The following is a 21,207-nucleotide window of genomic DNA, read 5'->3' as shown; positions in this document are numbered from 1 at the left end:
TTCCCATCACACTGTCTTGTGTTGGCACCAACACCTGTCTGATGTCTCAAGAGAGGAGACAGTTCAGGAAGCAAAACTAGCAGAAAATTAGCCCTGTGAAACGCAGGGAAACTTCCCTGCTACTTAGCTCCCTGAATCAGGCCACTGCAGGTCCAAACACATACCAGTAGCAGCACAGGGATGGGAGGCAGAGAGAGACTAATCAGGGGTGTAAAACACGGCCGCCCCCTTGGCGATAGCTAGTCACTAGGTCGGATTAGCTGTACCATCAAACCATATGCATGCTTTACCTTCCTCCTCAGCCAGGCACGGCTTTTGCTGCACCTCAGCTTGAACACACCCTGCTGCATCCTCAGAGGAAGCAGAGGGTGCCAGCCCAATGCTAGCCCACGCTTCATTTCAGATTTCCACTCAAGTAGCAGCATACCATACCAGCTAGGAACTGGTACTCCAGAGCCTACCATCCTACCGTTTACATTTTAGCATAAGCGTTATTACATTGATTCCACAGTTAAAAGATTATTTTTTAAATTATTTCAAGCTGGCATTGTGTAAAATGTAATACTTCGACAGAACACTGCTGCCACCACTGCCTGCTTTCAGATGGCAATTATGGGTGGAAAAATGGGCGTGTTAAGTCTTCTGCCTTCTGGCTGTAAAGGTCTGAAATTACAGCAACTCTTAGTGCCCCAAAGCTGATAGGAAGGTTAAGCTCCTAAGGAGAACTAGGGCCCATGCTGTGGCAAGGACTCCCCCAGAATCCTCTGCAAGCTGCTCTGCACCTAGGGGCACCTTCTCAATTTCCTTAAGCAGGCATATGCCTAAGAGTTACCAAATTAATAGTTCTACTGCTTGTGCTCTGCAAATGTCCAAGCAGTTTGCAGTGCTATCACCTTCCTGTCACAGAATGGAGGAAAGCAGGTACAAAGGAGTAAGGGTAAGACAAAACACTGGGTGACTGGAAATAGAAGTCTGCTCCAAACCCTTGCATCACCCACAACTCACTTCAGCTTTCCTTTCTCCACACGAATAGTGACTGCTGCATCACTTCCCCTATATGCAGTAGTGCTTAATTCCCCAATCTTTATAAAATGCACCAAGATGCACAGGGAACAGCATCATGGCAAGACTCATCATAGCTACAGGACAGACACAAGAGGTGGACAGGCATGGTGCAGAGCACACTGCTAATGTGGGCGAGGTTTTCAGAGTCCTCCGGGTGAACCCATACCTGAGCAGAGGCATTCAGCACGCTGTGTCTTGCCAAAAGTTAGTCACACGGGTCAGTGATAGACAGCACAGTAGAAACCTGTCCGCTGAGCTCATGCTTCCATCATGGCAACGTGGCTTTCTGGATATACTCCTTACATTACAAACAAACATTACTTCTGCCAGTCCATGCCTCCAAGCCATTCTTCAGCCAAACGTCCTCTGCATAAGTATTGAGGATCGCTGAATTTGAGAGAGGAAAAGAAAAAAGTAAATACAGGAATACTGAGCTTTTTTTCCCTGCATCTAACATTTTACACAGCAACAATCTTAACCATAAAAGTTAATGCAATGCATTTGCAGAGAACTACAAATGCTGTGCATCAGCATGTTTTCACAATTTTACATAAAAATAAAACTAAAAGCGGGAGGCAAATCCAAGCATAACTGCATAACTAATGCTTCCTTTAAAGTGCCAACTGAGACATGTCTTCAAATTTGGATCTAAGCCTTCGGAGGCCTAAAATGTTGCTGCTACTTTCCATGGTTTCTACCGAGTCTGTTCCAGATTTAACAGCTGAAATGTTTCTTGGTACTCTGCTCCTGACAGGTATTAAGTTTCTAATCCAGAGTTGGTCATTCCAGCCTTACAGCACTGTGTTTGCAAGGGACAAGTGACGCAGGTGCTAAAAGCAGCAAAAAGGTATCGGGTTCACATTCTGCAGCCTGATACTCGGGGCTATCCATAATAATGCAATGAAAGTATTTTACCAGCTGCTGAAATTTAAAAAGTTTAGCTTCAAATCAGGCACAGCACTGTACTTAGCTGCCATTATTAACTTATCTACCACAAAAGCTGAGGCATACAAATTGTCTGCTTAGTGGCATATTATTATCAATGCTGAGCCTGCAAGTCACAGCATGGTGCAGCATGGAGGTATGTCAGCTTTCTGGGCAGTAATGGAGTACCAATGCAAGGGAAAGCAGCACTATGACAAAAGGAACATCACTCTTCCACACTGAACTGTCCTGTGTCACATCTTCCATGCGACCTTCTATCAACCAAAGGGGACAGCAGTAGGAGAGGGGCGCCCAGGTGCACCAAGGAGGCACAGAAAATGAGACTTTGCTACTGAATTTTCTCTCTACTTTGGTAGTTACTCCTATCACAAAAGGGAAAGTGTCATTGATCACATGGCATTCTTGGTGTTACCAGATGAACTGTTACGCTTGCAAATTTTAGTTCTCAGGGATCTCTGTGCGGGATCAGATCCTGTAAGCGCACAGAATGTCAACGGTAGTAGAGAAATACAGGGAGAACACAGCATGGCAGAACATAAAAAGAGGATTCCAAGAAATCTCTCAAATGCAGGACACTCAACTACAGTGATTCAGTCACTGCTATAAAATGCTTTGCACAGACAAAGAGTATTTAATCTGTGATTAATGTGACAATGGTATCTAACCTTTTTTTTCAAACAAGGTGAGAATTATGGATGAAAACACTAAGTAACGTATTTTTATGGACACAAGTTAAAGAGCCTGTCAAACAGTTCACAAAAACTTTTCATTTAAATGTTAACGTATACAAACATATGTAATTTCAAGAGAAAGTATCACAAAACAAAATGATACTAAATATATCAAGAACACAAATATGCTTACTTTTATAATAGAAACCAATGATTATTTGATGGGTAATTCTTGTTTGGGCTCACACCTCAGCAGTAGGAACATCTGTCTCCTTTTGATGGCTGACCAACGAAATAATCACAAATGATGTCTCATGCAGTTACGTATGACTCATATGACAGTCTGAGGCTGTTTATTCAAAATATCCTGCCTCAAAACTTTTGACAATGCATTTTTTAGCCACGGTGAACTTTTTAAAAACACCTATGTTCTTTTCCAGAGCTAAAGGTCACTACGGTACCTGAAGGTACCCACTGCGAAGCTTGTTTTCCAGCAGGTATTCCCTAGGCTTCCCTACGAGGCAGGAAAGCAGCTGGAACGCTCACACCCCCATCGGAGATCCTAGACAGAGTGGTTGTTCAAGTTTTACTCACTCAACCACACCACTTCCAAGATGAGAGTTAAATTACTTCCTTGCAACCTTTACAACGACAGTGCAAATGCACGGCGCTTTCCAGGGTGCGGGGAGGCAGAGTCTTAAGTCATCTCGGTCCACGCTAAAGGAACGCGAGGGCTGGGAGCCGGGCACAAACCGAGCCGCCGCTCGGCAGGCCGAAGCCCCCTGAGCCGGTAGGCCCGGCCGAGGCCGCTCCAGCAGCCCTCTCAGCCTCCCGCGGAGCGGCTCTCGCAGCGCTCTGTGGCGACAGCACCCCCGCCCCGGGCTCCCGTCCCTGTCCCTGCTTCGCCCCGCGGCGACCGCTGACAGGAAGGGCCTGCCCCCGACGCGGGAAGCAGCCATCAGCCTCCCGAGCAGCCACGGTCGGTGAGCCCCGCCCTACCGGCCCCACGCACGGCTCCCCTCAGGGGCGGGCGGGAACGCAGGCGCCCCCCGCACGCGGGGCAACCGCCCTAGGGCGCACGCGCCGCGCCGCTCACCCGCACCTTGCGGCCCCCCCTCCCCGCCCGCCTCGGCCAATCCCCGGCCGCGCCGCCGCCGCCCCGTCCGTCCACGCATTCTCACGTCGCGACGTCAGCGGCTTGCCCCTGGAGACTTGTGACTGGCCGGCGGGCACTTCCTTCCCGGCCGCTCATTGGCCGGAACGCTGCGGCGCAGGCGCGGGAGGGGGCACGGCCGGAAGGCCCCGCCCCCTCTTCCCTCAGCCCAGCCCCGCGGCGGGCCGCCTCCCCCTCCTCTTTTTCGGGCCGTGTCAAGCGGCGGCCACCAACGTGGAGCGCGGCGGCCTTCTTCCGCCGGGCGTCGGGCGGGCTCCCGCGGTCCCGGCCAGCCGCAGCCGTTAGGCGGCCGCGCTCGCTCCCCTCGGCGGGGGGCGGCAGGCAGCGGGAGGCCGCGCCGCCGCCGCGCGGGGGCTCACCTGTTGGCCCGGGCCGCCGCTGCGCTCTCGCGCCCACGCACATCCCCCCCCCCCCGCCCCGCCGTCGGGCCCGGCCGCCGCCGCCGCCATGGCGGAGACCGAGGAGAGGAGCCTCGACGACTTCTTCGCCAAGCGGGACAAGAAGAAGCGGAAGGAGAAGAGCAGCCGAGGGGCCGCCGCCGCCTCCAGCGCTTCCAACGCCGCCTCTAACGCCGCGGGGGCGGCCGCGGCGGCCGGGGGAGCCCGCCCGGCTGATGGTAGCAGCTCTGGGGCCGCCGCCTCCAACGCCGGCTCCGCCAAGACGGCGACCAAGGTGCGGCCGGGAGGAGGTGCGGGGGGAGGGGGGGTGAGCGGGGCCGCCCCGTCGGGGCGGCGGTGGGGGAAGGGTCAGGGCTTCCTCCGCCGGCCCGGGCGGCGCCTTCCTGCCGGCAGGGGGCGCCGCCGCCGCCGCCGGCCCGGGGAACGGCACGGCCATGCGGGCGCCCTTGGCCGCAGGGGCCTGGCGGGGCGGCCGGGCCGGGTCCCCCGCAGCGCAACGGCAGCGGGCGGGTGCCCTCGGGCAGGGCGCCGCTGGCGGGGGCGCCACTCGGCGGCTCCGGCCCGGGCGGGGTCCCGGCCGGGAAACGCGCCCCGTGTCCGCGGCGAGGGGAGCGGGGCCGGTCCCTGCCTGCGCCTTCCGTGCTGCCCAGCCCGCCCCGCGCGCTTGGCCTTGGCGCTCGGTGGCGGCCGGAGCCCACCGGGGTCCGTGGCCTTTGGGCCTTGGCGGTAGGATCACGCTTGGCTCTGCAGACAAAAGTACGCTGCGTGCTCAGCCTTTCTGCCAGGAAGGGGCTTACTGCCAGAATTTATTATTTTTTTTGTACCATTTTACAGTGAAACGATGAGTGCAAGAGATGCTTGTTGAGTTAGCATCTTATAGATGGTCGTGCTGTATATATTAAAATAAATTTTGTGAAATACTTTGCTATTTCCTAATGTTGCTTACCCTCGGGAGCTTGACACCTGCAGTAGCTTTCTAAGTAGACCAAGGTCAGCGGTAATCTTTCAGCTGCTCTTCTGCTCGTTTGCTTGTAAAATAATACCTGGGTTTGACTGGAGATTGTACTTGGATTAGAAATAAAGATCATTAAATGTGAAAGGTACATCAGTTTGGAAACTGATGTTTCCATGGAGATGGGGATACAAGAAATCAGTGAGTCTACAGCTCTAAAGTCTTTCTGTATTCCAGAAGACTGAGTCTTGAGCAGATGGTGCAATAACACCAGGTCACTTTCTACTGCTGCTGTTCCTTTAAAGCAGGTCAAAGTTTTCCTGCTAGAGGTTGATAAGTAGAAGAGCTTAGGGCAGGGCTTTAAAAGAAGCTGTATTGCCAGCTGTTCAGTAGAAGGGGGGCTATACCATTGGCAGATGTAGAGTAATAATAACTGCATTTCACGTAGAGTATAGGAATTACGTAGACTACTAATTAGGCTGTGTGTGTCTTAAGCAGTTCCCATGTGTTCCTAGTCACGGCTTTATCTGCTCTGTTCCATTTCTTAATAACCCCAGAATCTGCTGATTACATATTAGGGCAAAATTGGCACCACTGGGGTGGGTTCCTCTTTCCCAGAACACATAATCAAACTCCTGTTTTAAAGCCTTGAAGTGGTGCTTTCCAAAGGCTGGTACTCTATTTTTGTGTACCAAGATCACTATGGTTTTGAAGCTGACCTTTTTACTATTATAAGAACATTATTAAGAAAACAAGGAAGGCTATAAATGTGGTTGTGAATATGAAAAAGTCAAACGTAATGATACTAATCTTTGTCATAAATCCACTGTAAGCTGTTCCACATGTTCTTTGCTTTTTGGCTCATGAAATACACGACAGAAAAGTAAATCTAAAGCTTCATGTGCATTCAAACTGTTACAAAAACTTACTGTTAGTAAAAGGGAGAGGTCTTGCCCTTGTATTCCTTAGTCTTGACTGCATGGTCCTGTTCCCTACTTTGTGTTGTCCCTTGACTTCCCACTGGGTTTTTGCTGAGGTGATGTGGTTTTCTGTTGCTTGAACAACTTTTTTGCTGGGGCATTTCTTAGCTGTTCTAGTGAATTAAAGTCGGCTCACAAGTGCATCCTAGATCACATATAGTAAGTTAGGGGAGGAGGGAATGGACTCCTTTGCCCTGTTGGCAGTGGTGCACACAGATTGGTTTCCCATGGAACTGTACCTTCACCCTTACTTTTCTTTGTATTACCTTAATGTTGTTCTTGTCTACTTTGTCTAAAGTAACAGTTTACACTTTTCTTACAGGAAGAGGATGATTGGAAGGAGTTTGAGCAAAAGGAAGAAATCGATTATAGTGGTCTTAGAGTTCAGTCCATGCAAATAAGGTACTACTGTTTTTTCTTTTTCTCTCTAGTATCAGCATTACCTATGTCTAAAAAGCATGTTCTTTCTTCAGAGCTGCCTCCCTGGAGTCCAATTAAACAGTGGTTTGGTATGTTCTGCTAGTGTAGAAGTCTGCTGTGGGGCAAGTTCGGTTTGACTATTCTCTGCCAATTTCCTCTTCATTTTTTAAATCTCTGTTGATATTCTAGGTCTGTTTTGGTTGGAACTAAGATTTTTATTACACATACTTAACATTCCCCTCCATAAAGATAGTAAAGTAGTAATTTCTATGAGAGATTACTGCAGGACAGTAATTCCCATAGAGACCCTTACAGCAGTCAAGTGAATCTGACGCAGTGTATTCAGCATGTCAGTTTGGGGAGTGAATTCTTGAACAGTTGCATTTGTATTTCAAAAGAACAAAAATGTAGTTGGTAAAACTAGTGTTAAGAAAAATGTAAGAGGAATGTTTCATCAGGTCAGAAAAAGGATTTTTACATCCTCAGTCTTAGACTGAAGATGTCACATAATCCTCATTGTCCAGGTATTAATGATGTTTTATCATCTCGCCTGTAACCACTGCAATAGGTGCTTTCTTCAGTGTTTGAGCAGGTCCTGTATGTTCTTTGATTTGTTTGTTTTTAACACATGCTCCATTTCAGTTAACTAGTCCTTTTAGGTCATTTGCACGTATTTGGTCCACAAGCTCTCCACACCTTTGAAGTGTCACAGCAGATAATCACGTGTCTTAATAGGCAAGAAATGAGTAGGCTGCTGCTTCACTGACTACTGGTACTGTTTGACTGAAAAGCAAGTACTTTGGTTTTCCAGACAAAGGCCAACATTCTGAATGCTTTTGATGCTGTGGCAGATGGAAGTTTCTGTCACAGGATTTTGTAACCACTCAGGTAGTGGATTTGGGAGAGAGTGGAGGAGCAAATGGAAGAAAAACCCACTGGAGGTTATAAATTATCCAGCTTTGGAGATCTTTATGCTGAAAGTAAGACACAGAGTATCTTGTGGGGGTGGATGTTACGTGTACTTACTCTGTTCTAGTTAGTTGGTAGGCATCTGCTTTTGACTGTAGTTTAAAACAGAATAGTAGTGTGCCTAGGCACTTGGTCCAGCTTACTATGAGTGTTACTGTATTTGGATGAACAGTGAAAGGCTGTTTCATTTTCAGACACGATAGGTATTTTTAACTGTTCCCTGATAATTACTTACATAGAAAGCTTATCCAATCATGCTTAGTAGGGGTTGCTGTATTATGAACTTCTGTATTCGTACTTTGCTACTGCTGTCAAGATCAATGTCTTGGGTTTTTTTAACAGCCTCACCCTCCACGTATGTCTCATTATAGCGCACAGCTTTCTGTAGTAGCTTTGTCTAGCAAATTATTTTGAGTCTCCGACTATTTCTATGTAAAATAGAAGAGTCTAAATAAAATAGTCAGGCTTTGGCATAGGACTTCCTTACCTTTTTAAAATGGGCTGGTTTTCTCTTTGTATTTTTTTTATTGCTTCAAAAAAATCTTGAGTTGGTTTGTAGATTATATTTGTATGGGTAGTATAAGAGTGTTTCTCAGGTGGCTGTGGTTATACGGAAAGGGAGCTCAGGACTTGCTTTCTATCACTCCTCTTCCGCAACTTCTTTCTCTTGACTAAAGCATTTTATGGAAACAGCATTTGTAGCCCATTCTTGCTTTATCTTCTTATCACTTCCCAATGCATGACTATCTTAGTAAGAAAAAAGTCTTTAAGTTTAAAATATGAAATCACTTTTTTGATCACTTAGTACAGTTTGAATTTGTCTTATTTTTAAGAACTTTTTTCCTTCTCAGTTGCCAAGTTATGTAGCAGTGTGCCAGAAATTGTTCAGATGGAAGTACTAATACAGTGATTGCAGGACTAACATAGTCCGGTTAAATCTGGTATCTTCAGTACAGTAGCTATGAAGTCTGTCTTGTCTATGGTGATTGTGGTTCTAAAATGCTACTTAGCATTTCTCTTTTGTAGTGAAAAAGAAGATGATGAAAGTGAAAAAAGAGAAGAACCTGGTGACAACTGGGAGGAGACTGGTGGTGGTGTAGACAGATCATCTGGTCCTTGGAACAAGTCAGCTCCTGCACCAGCACCTGTCGTTGAACCAATTGGTAAATTTAACTTGGAGTTGTTGCTTTTTCCAGTGGGAAGTGTATCAGGTTGAATTAAGCTACTCAGAGAGGGCAGAGCGCAAGGAACAGTTCCTATTCAGGCACCTTCATACTAATGGCTTGACATGTGAGCGAATGAGGAAATTGTCCCGTGAAAGGATCTAAGGAACTGAATTGATAGTACTGTCAGATACTTAAAACACAAGTGGAGGGGTTTTATTTCTGATTTTGGTGGAGGGTGGGGAAAGCATTCAATCTTGGAAGGAGATTTCTGTGCTTTGCAATATATCAATTGGAAGCTTTTTCCATTGATCTAAAAATACTGCTTTGACAATTAAGTGGATGTTGAGACAATATCTGATGTCCAATATGGCAGTTCTTGAGTAGGGTTCCATAGTTAGTGGTATGCTTTGCAAATCAGTGTTGCTTCTTTATTAGCAATGTTGCAATTTATTAGCATCAGTGGTGATAAACTACTTAGTCATGACCTGTTCAGACTATTCTCTTCCATTGAGAAATTCATTGAAAAGTGGCCTGTGGTGGTTTTTCCTGCCTGTACAGGCAAGGAGGTAAAGATAATTAGTGTTATTTCATTGTAGATTGTTACCTTAAATACAAACTACTTGGATATTATATTCTGCATCTGGAGAAGTGCTTTAAATTTGGTGAATATACAGTTAGGTGTTTAAATCTCTAGTTTTAAATGTAAGCTGCTACTAAATTGCAAATAAGAAACACAAAGTTGTCATCAGTGATTTTGATTCCCTGAACTTTGAGGTAATACACTGGAGTCACGTTTTAATTTGACTGCTAAAGTATAGGTTAAATTCTGTGATGCCTGATTTCCTGCCTTGACTGAAATACTTTCAGAGCTTTTAAAGGTGCAAAACCATACTTTGTAAGACTTTAAAAAAAAAAAAAAAAATATTGTGGGTTTTTTCAGTTGTGAATGCAAACTTACTTTCTTGTCTGTATCTTGTTCTTATAACCAGTAACAGAAACCCCAGAACCAGTTCAGACTGGTGGTGTATACAGGCCGCCTGGTGCCAGGGAGGGCGGCAGGCCACGGAGAGCACAGCAAGGACCACCAGAAATCTATAGTGATACGCAGTTTCCATCACTGCAGTCCACCGCCAAGCTTGTAGACAGTCGAAAGTAAGTGCATTTCATTAATTTCCTAAGAGACATATTTTAACTGCCTTCTCTAAGTTTTTATTTTGTTTCAGAGCTTAAGCCTGAATCTTTCCACAGAGGAAAGAAATAACTAAGAAATTACTCTGTTTCCCAAAGAGATATGGGAGAGGGCTCAACTGTATTTTCCAAATCTAGGAAGGGCTTCCAATGAAATAACTTTCACAGGATGTAGCCCAGTAAGATAGCCAAACAAGGGTGCCAGTTAACTTCTTCAACTTGCTGAAGGATTTCCCTGAAGCAGAGTATTTCTGCTCTTGACAGCATCTGGTTCCCTGAGATACTTACTAGCCATAGTGGGGCTCTGTGTTAATACTGTCAGTAGGATGTCTTGAGCGCACTGTCCTCTCATTAGAGATGTAAAGGTAACTTAAGTGGAAGAACGGGGTTTAATAGAAATATAAATAATTAAACTTGCTGTCTGAGCTGTGGTTTACAATGATGAACCCCCCTGGTTTTACTGACGTGATCTGTATTTTGTGGTGCTGAAGACCTGAGTCTCGCCCTGCTTTTAAGTCCTGACCTTTATGTAATTAGAAGACATAGCTAGGCCAATGTAATTCACTTGGGTTTGGGGGCTTTTTGAGTTATTTTCTCTGCTTGCTGTGTTACTGACTATAACAGCCTGACAGAAGCTTTTTGTTTCTCTTTTGAGTTTTTTTTGGTGTAGCTTTGCTTGGCAAATGAGATAAGCTGTCACTGATGCTTTAGGGTTTGAATGGTGAAAATTGAGCTAAGATGAAATTCCGAGTGAGCATTCTAGAAATGGACTTCTGCTTTCTAAAACCTGTTTTTCATAAATGCACTTAAACTTTTGAGACTGTTAATATTGAAATTTAGAATGTAACCTGAATTGTACTGGGTGATGAGCTTGATTCTGGAGATGGTTTTACAAGATTTGCTTGGGAATGTTTGACTGTTCTGTTATCTCTAGACCTTAGTGTTCTGTTTATAATGTTTTTGTTGGGATGGGGTGGAAATAGACTAGAAGTTCAGTTCACAAGCTAGTGATAAGATATTTACTGATTACATTTATTTTCCCTTAGGGATAAAGAAATGGAGAAGAGCTTTGAAGTAGTAAAACACAAAACTAGAGGTAGGGATGAGGTCTCAAAAAACCAGGCACTTAAACTTCAGCTAGACAACCAGTATGCTGTGCTTGGGGATCAGTAGAGCTGCATACACATTACAATTAAGGAATGCTTTTATGGTAACCCTTCTACTAAGGTAACTAAACTACAGCTAACGGCTATGATGAACATGCCACCTTATTTCTGCTGGATCTACTGCAGCAAGTGCAGACTACTTTTGACATAAGTGATTGGTTCTCCTGCACTATGGAAGCATAATATGTTACAACTTCTTCATTGGATATGGGGCAAATTAATGTAAATGGTTGAACAAGAGTCATCAGTGTTCTTTAATTGCTCAGAAAGATACCTACAGCCAGTGGTCATTTCAAAATCTTTTTATGTTCAGATACTGAGCCTTCGTAAAGGTTGACTACCTCAGACTTGCTGCACTCATTGTGGACACCATGTGGATCACAACTTCTGGAAGAGAAGGTTACAGCTGTTTTAGTGGCCATCTGAAACTTGAAACCAGCTCTACTGGATTCCTGTCAGAAATCCCGCAGAAGTCAGCCATTTGGTTCCAATTTGCTATAACAAAGATTTAAGTGACCTTAATGACAAACCTGTTCTGTTCCCCTTCTGAGGAATCCTGTCATGTGTAGCCATAGCCTACTAGAGACTTCTGGAGCGTACCATACCACTCATACTATCAAAGTATAACAGAGCTGTAGTTTGTTTACCTTTTTAGATAGCTGTGCTGATAACTGCAAAACAAACGAAAACTCAGTATCAGATTTGAGGAATGATGGGTTTGAATGGTCTGTTTGCATTAGCCATTTTCATGTTTGTCTGTTTAAATGTTTTTTTCTATTCTCCACAAAAAAAAAGCCTGCCTTGTTTCTGGTATCAAATTGCAGTATATTAACGTGAGATGTTGTAATGAAATAGGGTTTATTTTGTTTTTTATCATAAGTTTGTCTTTCTTACCCTAAAGCACTAAGACTTTAGAGTTTTGATTTGACAGAGAGGTATCCAGATTCCAACTAGTCTTCAGAATTTATCTTTAAAAATGAGATACATGGCAGTAGCGATACTAGATAAAATTTTCTCCTAAAAGTAGTTGGTTGTTGAAGGGTAATGGTTAATTGATAACCAGAATAACTTAGTATGCAGAGGGATAACTGAAGCTGGTAAGCCTTATTTGTTTGGCTACTTCTGTGAAGCATGCAGGCTTTTTGAGGCAGAAATCCTCTAAGGAAAACTCATAGATGGTGTTTATTCAGTCAGGAAGTTTAGTAATAGTGGAAGGCAGTGACTTCTTTAAGTTGTTGTCATCTCTGACTTAATTTAGTGGAAGTAGGCAAAATGGCACTGATACACTAAAAATACAGGACATTGTCCGTAACTCTGATTCACTGAATGAAATCTGTCAAGTACCAAAAGTGTCCTGCTGTAACTTCTCTTCTCTGAATTATTGCACCAGAAATGAAGTAAAATAGTGGCGTGCTCCAGTGTTGAGGTTTCTCAAGAGTAAATGCCAAAAAATAGACCCAACATCTGTAAGAGTTGCCAATGGCAAGAAAAACAAGGGAACAAAACTTGCTTACATGTGTGGGAGTACTGTGTATGTGCAGAAGATGAGGATAGTGCAGGAATTGCCTAGCTGGGTTCCCTCTGACTAACTGCTGACTTGCTTTAAATCTACTTCTCTGAGGCCAATGGGAATTTTGCTGTTGACTTCAGTGCGGCTGGGGTTCCGCCTGGTTCTTTTGTGCACAGGCTAAAACTGGCCTTGGCCTTGCAGAGTTAATTGTCTCTAAAACTTCTGCTAGAAGCTGCTATTAAAGAGAGGGCTCAAAAGACTATTCTTAAAGTTGGAGACTTCATTTGGAAACAAAATCCCACTGAAAGACTGATACCGATATCTTGGACTCTGAGCCATGTATCTTCCTTGAAAATTCAACAGCAAAACCTGTTGATTTGTCACTAAAGATTTCTGTGGAATTTGTGGTAAATGGACATGTCGCTTGATATGGTAGAAATGTGAAATCTTAAAAACTCTTTTCCTGATGCTTTAAAGCTATTGAGATCACCAATGCACATGAATCTAGTTTTAGTCTACTGTATGAAGGGTAGATGAGACTGTCCATTGTACCATCTTTATTTGAGGTTTTGGGCATGAATTCTGGCAGTTCAAGACAACCTTGTAACAGTTTCAAATCAAATAAAATGGAAATATACATGGATTCTGGAGTCTAATGAATCTTTACCTTAAGTTCTAGCTTATGACCATACAACAGCTGAGGAAACAGAACATTTAGATCCCTTTAAGGGACAGGCCATGGGGTGGGTAGTCAGCCCTATGGTCAGGTGGCCTATGTTTAAGAGCTTATAGCAGTGCATATTAATAGGACTTATTCATACCTAGAAGTTTAGTTTGCTGCCTCTCAGAGTGTCTTCCTACTCCCACCATCTAGGACTAGTTTGAGATTGTGAATTGAGTATGAATGAAGCTTTGATTTGCTTTTCACTTGAAAGTAGCTCTGCTAAATTAAGGAGGGGAAAAAAAAAGAAACCAAACTTCTGCATGGTTGCTGTCACTGGAGTCCATCAGCTACTGATAACTAGAAGTGTTATTCTGGAGGCTTTTTTGAAGTGTATCATTCCAGGTTCTTTCTGGAGGCATAAAGAAAAAAAAAAACCAGCCAGAAATGCCACCAATTTCCATAATACAGAATGTTAAACTATTTTAAAGTGTTTCTTGTGTTAAATATTGCTGCCAGCAACTATCAAAATGCCAGTTGTCAGTATCTTCCTTATAACAATTGATTGTTCTGCATACCTGAAATTTTGAAAGTCGGTTCTCTGTGGAAGTTCAGTATGCTTTTGAGACTCTGAAGTCCAACTTTATCTGGTTTGTTGCATTCATTCAAGGCATGCTAAGAATGTCCATTTCATTCCTTTGAAAAGCTTGTTGAGGGCTCATGCCATAAATGAAGGATTATCAGTTGTAGAAATGAGATTCTTGATACCAGTCAGTAAAATGCAGTTTGCTGCTTCAGGAACTTCCTTACCTGTAACATGCTGTTACGGTGGGTTAGTTACTAATTTCCAATGTCCAGTACTTACTGGGAAAGGAACAGCTTGGATTTGTGGTTCTTGGTGATACAGTCTGTATTTAAGGAATGTTAAAATGCCAAAAACTAGGTAGCTTTATTGAAGTTGGACTTCTCAAATGCCTGCCGTAGGAATCTGGCATCTGTATTTACTTGAGCCGATGATGAATGTAAGAGAGGATTAGTTTTCCTCCCCTTCCTCCCTGGTTTAGCTGTGCCATGTTTAATCTTACTCACAAATGAAGATAAATGGGACAACTAAAAGTGACTGTCTCCTATTTCAGTTTTGTCTTTGTAGCTAGCTTTACCAGTCATGTCCACAGTAGTTCTCTTACAAAACTTACAAATAGATGAATGGTACAAACTGTGTTAAGACACCTGACACCACAGGGACTAGGGGGTTTGGTATCTGACTGCATCTTTTGGCTTCTTGGAAACTTTCACCACAACAGGCTGAGACACCTGTGCTGTTCAGGTCAAGTAAACAATGTAAACTTGACAGGGCTGCACATCTTGGAGCTTTTGCAATAGTTACATCTTTGTCTGTCTTGTTTCAACCTGGTTGAGCAGTTACGAAGTTGCTTGTGATTTTCTGTCAAATACCATAACTAAAATAGAGCAGATAATTCCTTTTTAAACTAAGAAGGCTTCATGTCCTTAAAAAGTGTTTATTTACAAGGCAGTAATATTATTCTTTCCAATATTGATATGGTCAGACAAATTAATATCTCCTATTTTACATGAGCAATTTGTATCAGAGGCCCAAGAAACTAAATCTTACCAAAACTACCTCAAGTACTTAAGAGGTTTTTACGAATAGCCACAACCCAGGTTTTGCTGTCTGACTGTAATTTAGTTACTGAATTGTCCCTCTGTTTTCAGCTTACACTTTCACAAACTGGTTTTAATGATAGTGGGTTTATTTGGGAATGTAAGAAAATAGTAACATGCATATTTAAATTTCAGATACGTACATTAGGTATGTAAAAAAGGGGAGGAAATCTGACATCTGCTGATAAATTTTTCAAAAAAAGTTAAAAAGTCAGCTTGTCTGTATAGAGATTCATATAAGAACCTGCAGGCTCTAACAGATGGAAGAAGAAATGACAGCAGAAAACAGAACTGAGGAGTCTAATACCAGTTTGTATTGGTATTAGAAAATGAATCTTCTGATGCATGATGAAGAGCAGATGTCTTCATCAATTTGGATAAGCTGTAACTATCATGTATCTAGAGTTTGGCTTTCGAAACACCAAGTGTAGTTCTGCCATGTTCTGTTTGAAACAAAATAAAACATGAAGGAAGATTTTTTGTTTTTGTTTTTATATTAGGGAGAGTGGAAATTATGCAAATGAAACACGGGAGGTATAAAAGAGGGATTAGGAAGGCAGTTCTCTAAATGATAGTATTAAATGCATAGCCTGAGGTAGGGAGCAGGGCGTTAAGTGGTTGGATATAAGTTCTGCGTGGGTAAGCACTGCTTTCACAAGTGACAAATCCATCTGACTAGATCAGCAAAAGCGTTTGAAGTTCAGTACTTGGGGAAGGCATGCCACTTTATCTTTCCCCTTTAAAAGAAATTAATCTGGAAAACCTGTCCAGAGAGAACGTAGAATTTTGCACTGGTACAAAGCTGTCTAACCAGTTGCCTAAAGAGAGAACTGGGAAAGGACAGATTCCAAGATAGTTCAGCAATCTTATTAGGAAAGAACTAGGTTTATATTTAAGAAAACTTCACTCCTGCATGATAAAAAGCTAAGACACTGATTCAAATTGCTATGAAGATATTACCCCTTGCATCTTTTAATGGTACGTATATCATGGTTTATGTTCAGTTGCTTAGAATAATGTTGATATAGCAAGGTTAATGAAGTTCAGTGGGCTGCTTAGCCTGAATACAAATATTTAAAATATATCACAGTATTAATGAGTCACCAGAGAAAGTAGTGCATCTGGAATACTGGAATGGAAGGTATCATCTAAGACAACTGCATGCACTGAAAAGAAGCCCATTTTGTAGCAAGAGCAGAGGATGAAGAGAGTTGGTGTTCAGGCTTGGTTTTCCACTGAGCTGCTGTGTTAACTCCAAGTAATTTAGTTACAGTATCCTCTGTTTCCCCAGCTGTACCAAAACCCCTCGACAACCTACCTCACAGGGATGTTGTGAGGCCAAAGCTGTTCTTTGTCAAGGGCTGGGGCTGATGGAAGGTGCTAAAGAGGACTAAAAATCTTTATTAAAAGAACTTTATATTAGCTTTCATTACAGTATTTTAATACTACTTTGGGAAAGGCTTATTTCTACTGAGTGTAATATACATTCTGTTTAAGTATTATGGCATCAGACATTTTACTATGTATGAGTAAGGAAAAAGTTCAGGCTGAGTACTTTAAACTGCTATTTCCTCTCTAATTATCTGTGTGACCCAAATGGTATAGTAATATGAGGCTTTTTGGTTTTATGTGGAATCCATTAAAATCAATACTGCTACATTTTGTAAACCCCATGACAAATAAAATTGTGCTCACAGTTGATAGCCATGTCTTATGTGGCTGCTTTAAAGTTTGTTCAAACTATGTGAACTGGAAATGTTCACTCCTGAAAGCTTGTATTTGTGTCAGGCTACCAAGCTGCATTTTGTAGTAGGAACAGAGTTTTCTTCCCCTCTTCACAGTAAACACATCCATCCTGTTCTTTATCCTTTCCCATACTTAAGTTGAAGTAGCATGCAGGTACAATGGAGAGATGGGAGACAGAGTAATCTTAACATCAAACCTTTTAAAATCTAGTATTAAGGCAGGCTGTGGAGGAAAAAGATGAATAAACCAAAGGGAAATAGTTGCCCATGGAGGAGTGGTTTCTATGAAACAAAGAAATTATAGAGCTGAGAGGAGTGGGGTGGGTAAGGAAGGAATAGATACAGAAGAGGTGATTCCCCTATTCAGTATTATCTCCTGTTTTACCAGTTAACTACAGCTGAAAATGCAGAAATATTTTTTTTTATGAATATGCCCTTTACTGCTGTTGCTGATGTTTTCAAGGTTCATCACTCTGCTTGTACAGTAGACCTCCAGATAGAAGCAGAGAATGTGATGGTGGCATGCATGCAGACAAATTAGACCTCTGGTGGGTACTGGACAGAGATGAGGCCCAGCAGCTATCTTTTCTTACTGGTATTTTTATCATTGAGCACCTCTGAGGCAGTTGTTACATCAGCTGTGACAATTCTCTTCCAGAAATTACTACTGTTCAATTTCAAACAACTACTGCAGTTGCTTCATAAGAGATATCTAACTAGCTGAATAATGAGCATTAAAGACTAACACGGAGCTTTTTGGCATAATTATGGTAGTGATGATGAATGATACTGAGGTTAACAGACTGGTACATAGCTTAAAATGACTGAGCTATATGTCATGTTACATGGTGGGGAGAATGTATATCATCTATTCTTTTCCCACCTTAACAAATAAACTACCTTGGTCTTACTGTCTTTCCAGCTACAAAGGGCTGCTTCTGCCATTCTCTTATCACTTTCCTCCCTGTATTTTTCTAGTTTGTCACTTTTCTTAAGATGCTGATGAAACAGCAAATAGTCATTGGGGACCTCTAAGAGAAATACATGCTGTAATATTTTTCCATATTGTTCTGTCTTTAATACAGCCTAACATCTTACTCGCTTTCTTGACTGCAACTACACATTGAGCAGATGTCTTCATCAAGCTGTCCATGGTGATGCCTAGATCGTCCCCTTGAAAGATCACAACTAATTCAGAATCCACCAGAGCATGTATGAGTGGTTTAAAGCCTTTCCAGTATTCATTGCCTTGGGTTTATTTTCTGTTGACATTCGCTTGCTACTGAACTGCCAAGTTTACAGAATTAGTTAGCTTACCCTGACAATCTCCATCTTTCCCAGTGCTGACAAACCTAACAACTTTTTATGGGCACTGGCTTTTGTCATCCGATAGACCGAAGTCTTCAGTATTATGTAACTCACTCCTCTTATCACTGATAAGCATGGCATGCTCTTACTAACTTTTACTCAATCTGTTCTGGTTTTGTCTCCTATCTTCTGTATTGAATTTTCTTTCTAGCTCATTTATGGCATTGATGTCACTGCGTTACGACTGTCTGCTTTATTTCAAATAATTTGCCTACAGAAAACTGATAGTTAAAAGTGTTACCACAAGCTTCCTTTTTTTTTTTACTTAAGTCACTTATTCTCTATCTTTTTCAGACTATGTACAACCATAACAAAATGATTCAAACCATAAAAACAGGCTGATAAAACAAATGCATTGAGAAACACGTAAAACTTAGATTAATGTGAGCTCCCAGAGCTTAACTTCATTGGTTTCTATGGAGTTATTTCTGTCACTTAATCAGTTTCATTAAAACCTGATTTGAGATCTCATTTGAAGTCTAGATGCAACAGCCAGAGTCAAGTGCAGGTGAACAAGCCCCACAGCAAACTTGTATTAAATTCTGCATTACTCTGCTCCTTTGTTTGCAGCAGAGATGAAGCAGATTTATTACTTGATCTCTGGCCAGCAACCACATGGGCTCAGCCATGCTTGGTGTCTAACATACCTGTTGTAGTATTTAACTGGACACTGAAATTAAATTGCAATACTTGAGATGAAGATGATTGCAGCAACACCGGAGGGCAGGCTTAGTCTTTGTGGTTTGTTTCATCTCTTTGCATTCTTATCTTGTGCTTTAAAGATTGTACAACTGTAAATAAGGTTAAGTCTGTAAATGCTGACTGCATTTACCAGTAATGCTAAGTTTATAAATACAGAGGGGGTGTCATAAAGCAAGACTCAAGCCTGTTAGGATGTATAGCCTACCACTTAAGAGCTGCATTGTCCGAGTATCAGAATACTGTATCATCTAGATCAGCTGCTTTCCAGTAGTAACGATGACAGGAGGTTGAGAAGAATGTACCTTGGATTTTGCATCCAAATAAATTGTATCAGTTAGGTGTTCTATTAAAGCACTTACTAGTATTCTGTCAAAAAATTGTGGCTGCTCTGGGGTTTATAAAGTTGGCAAATTGCAGCTGAGGATTTTTGTTAATTTTGAGGGGGTGTAGGGGGGAATAAAGCAGATGCAGCAATATCTGATAGTTGTTAGAATGTAGGACTTTGCACCCTCTCCCACACATCTAAAAGATACCTCTGTGCTGCTGCACTCACCAAAGCCCTGTCTTGCCACTGTAAATCCTTACTGTGTTTTTTGCTAGCCACTCAGTAACCTTCAGGACAGACCAGTTCTCTGGCTGTACACTGTCTTTAATCTGGGAATTGTGTAAAAGGCAAACTGGCTTTGTAAACTCGTACAACAGTGTTTTCTAGATAATTGATTCTTAAGGGTTTTTTTCTGAAAAAAAAGCCCAGCAAAAAATTTCTTCATTTGACCTTTCTTCACCCTAGAGTATTCCGTACCAAGAACTTCTAGTCAGGGGCCTGAATTATTCACCACTTACTTAGAAAGCAGCTTTAAAAGCAAGAACTCCTGATTCTTGATCACGCTGTATTTCTTCAGTCAGGGTTCTAGCATCACAAACATGGCTCCACCTGTGGCAAAATTGTTTAGCAAGTAAATGTGATCTCCTTGAAGAGTTTAAACACTCAGAGGCTACACAGGAGCCCAATTCCCATAGAATACAGCAAAATGAAGGCAGTAGTGCTGGTTGCAGTACAACACAGTTCAGCTACAAAAAGGAATGGCGTTGCAAGACTGGTAACGTGCTAGCTCAAACAAAACTGTCTTACCTGGACAGCAGGGTCTAGTCTAAAGCATTTTGTTTTCTAATGAAGAGATGACTGAGTGAAGACTAGTAAAGACATCTCTTTAAGTGAAAAAATACGAAAGTTTGCTTTCAACAATCTACCAGAATGTCTCACCACCAGACTTAACCTGAAGAAACAAAGATAAAGCCATTTGAGTGCTTATTGTAGCGCAAAAGGAAGAATTATACTGTCTGGCTGGGAAAATGGTTGGCTGGCAGCCCACTGAGCACAGCAGAAACTCTTTCAGCAGAGTACAATGTGATCTATTTGAATCCCTGTGTGGCCCCCACCATTAACACAGGAACCTAATGGTGCCTGTATATTTATATAATTATATGTTTATAGTCATAATTTAAGTTCAAAACCTGAACTAAATAAATATATATTTTTTGTCAGTAGATTTTTTTACCCTGTTTACCTATCATGGCTTCTGCATATGACAACTTCTAACTGTGCAGTGCACACACCTGTTGTTGTCCTTTTTTCCCATGTTAGAGTAATGGTATCAAACTCTGTAAAGCACTTTTGTGATGTTTCCTGTGAAGAAAGCTGAAGGAAATAAATTTATCTTAACAGCACCAACTGAATTTATACCTCCAAGTTTGTCTCACTTTTGTTGTGTTCACGCCTCTCTCCAGCAACAGCCGTCAGTGACAGACAGCAACATGCTGGTTGTCAGGGTGTTGTTCTAGGGTCAGCACAGGAGAGGGTCTGGCTCTGGCTCTAACAGCTGTCTTCTGCCTCTGATCCCCCAGTGCTCCCTAGCTGTCTGCCCTTCCTTCCTTCTTTCCTTCCCCCTTGCTGCCCCTGGCTCACAGCCCACGTCAGGGCTGTGGCCTGGCCTATTTGTGGTATATGCCTACACGCAAGCTGACTGGAGAACAGCTAATGCTCAGATCCCACATGACTAGTTCCACTGGGGGTTGGTATGTGTCTGATTTTCACTGCTCCCCTTCTGCCCTGCCCCCCAGGGTTTGCAGCAGCTGCAGGAACTGTATGTCTCCAAGACTTCCTTAAAGCTTAGCTAAAGTGGGTCAGGGAGTGGTTTCTTATCTGTTGAGTGAGAATAGCAGCACTACCCTTCCATAGCAGTTTCTTGAGGACTGGGAAGAAGAAAACAACAACAGTAAAGTCAGGACTTTCAGGTCTCACCTACTAATATCCATACCTATTGAAACTGCCTGTAATACAAAGCAGCATTTTGGAGGCAGAACAGAAAATTGCCAGTGACAACAAAGTTAATGCCTTAAATCACATTTTGAATTAACAGCATTCTTTTCAGTATGTGGACTTG

General features: G+C 42.6%; 1 protein-coding gene across 5 annotated transcripts; it reads left to right on the top strand.

Moving 5' to 3' along the window:
• Positions 1-4,046: 4,046 nt before the first annotated feature.
• CDV3 (CDV3 homolog) lies at positions 4,047-20,513 on the top strand. Of its 5 annotated transcripts, none has more exons than XM_055708543.1 (6): positions 4,047-4,527; positions 6,508-6,587; positions 8,601-8,737; positions 9,730-9,892; positions 10,975-11,024; positions 17,779-17,933. In XM_055708543.1, exons 1-6 carry the CDS (start codon positions 4,303-4,305, stop codon positions 17,781-17,783), a joined length of 660 nt encoding a protein of 219 aa, XP_055564518.1. In that variant the 5' UTR covers positions 4,047-4,302; the 3' UTR covers positions 17,784-17,933. The 5 variants fall into 5 exon arrangements, with proteins under 5 accessions (XP_055564518.1, XP_055564517.1, XP_055564516.1 ...); XM_055708542.1 differs by lacking the exon at positions 17,779-17,933 and adding an exon at positions 11,408-16,651; XM_055708541.1 differs by lacking the exon at positions 17,779-17,933 and having other exon boundaries at positions 10,975-16,651.
• The last annotated feature ends 694 nt before the right edge of the window (positions 20,514-21,207 follow it).

This window comes from Falco cherrug, chromosome 4 (assembly GCF_023634085.1).
Source record: "Falco cherrug isolate bFalChe1 chromosome 4, bFalChe1.pri, whole genome shotgun sequence".
Lineage (NCBI taxonomy): Eukaryota > Metazoa > Chordata > Aves > Falconiformes > Falconidae > Falco > Falco cherrug.
This window is presented reverse-complemented; position numbering and strand designations above follow the sequence as displayed.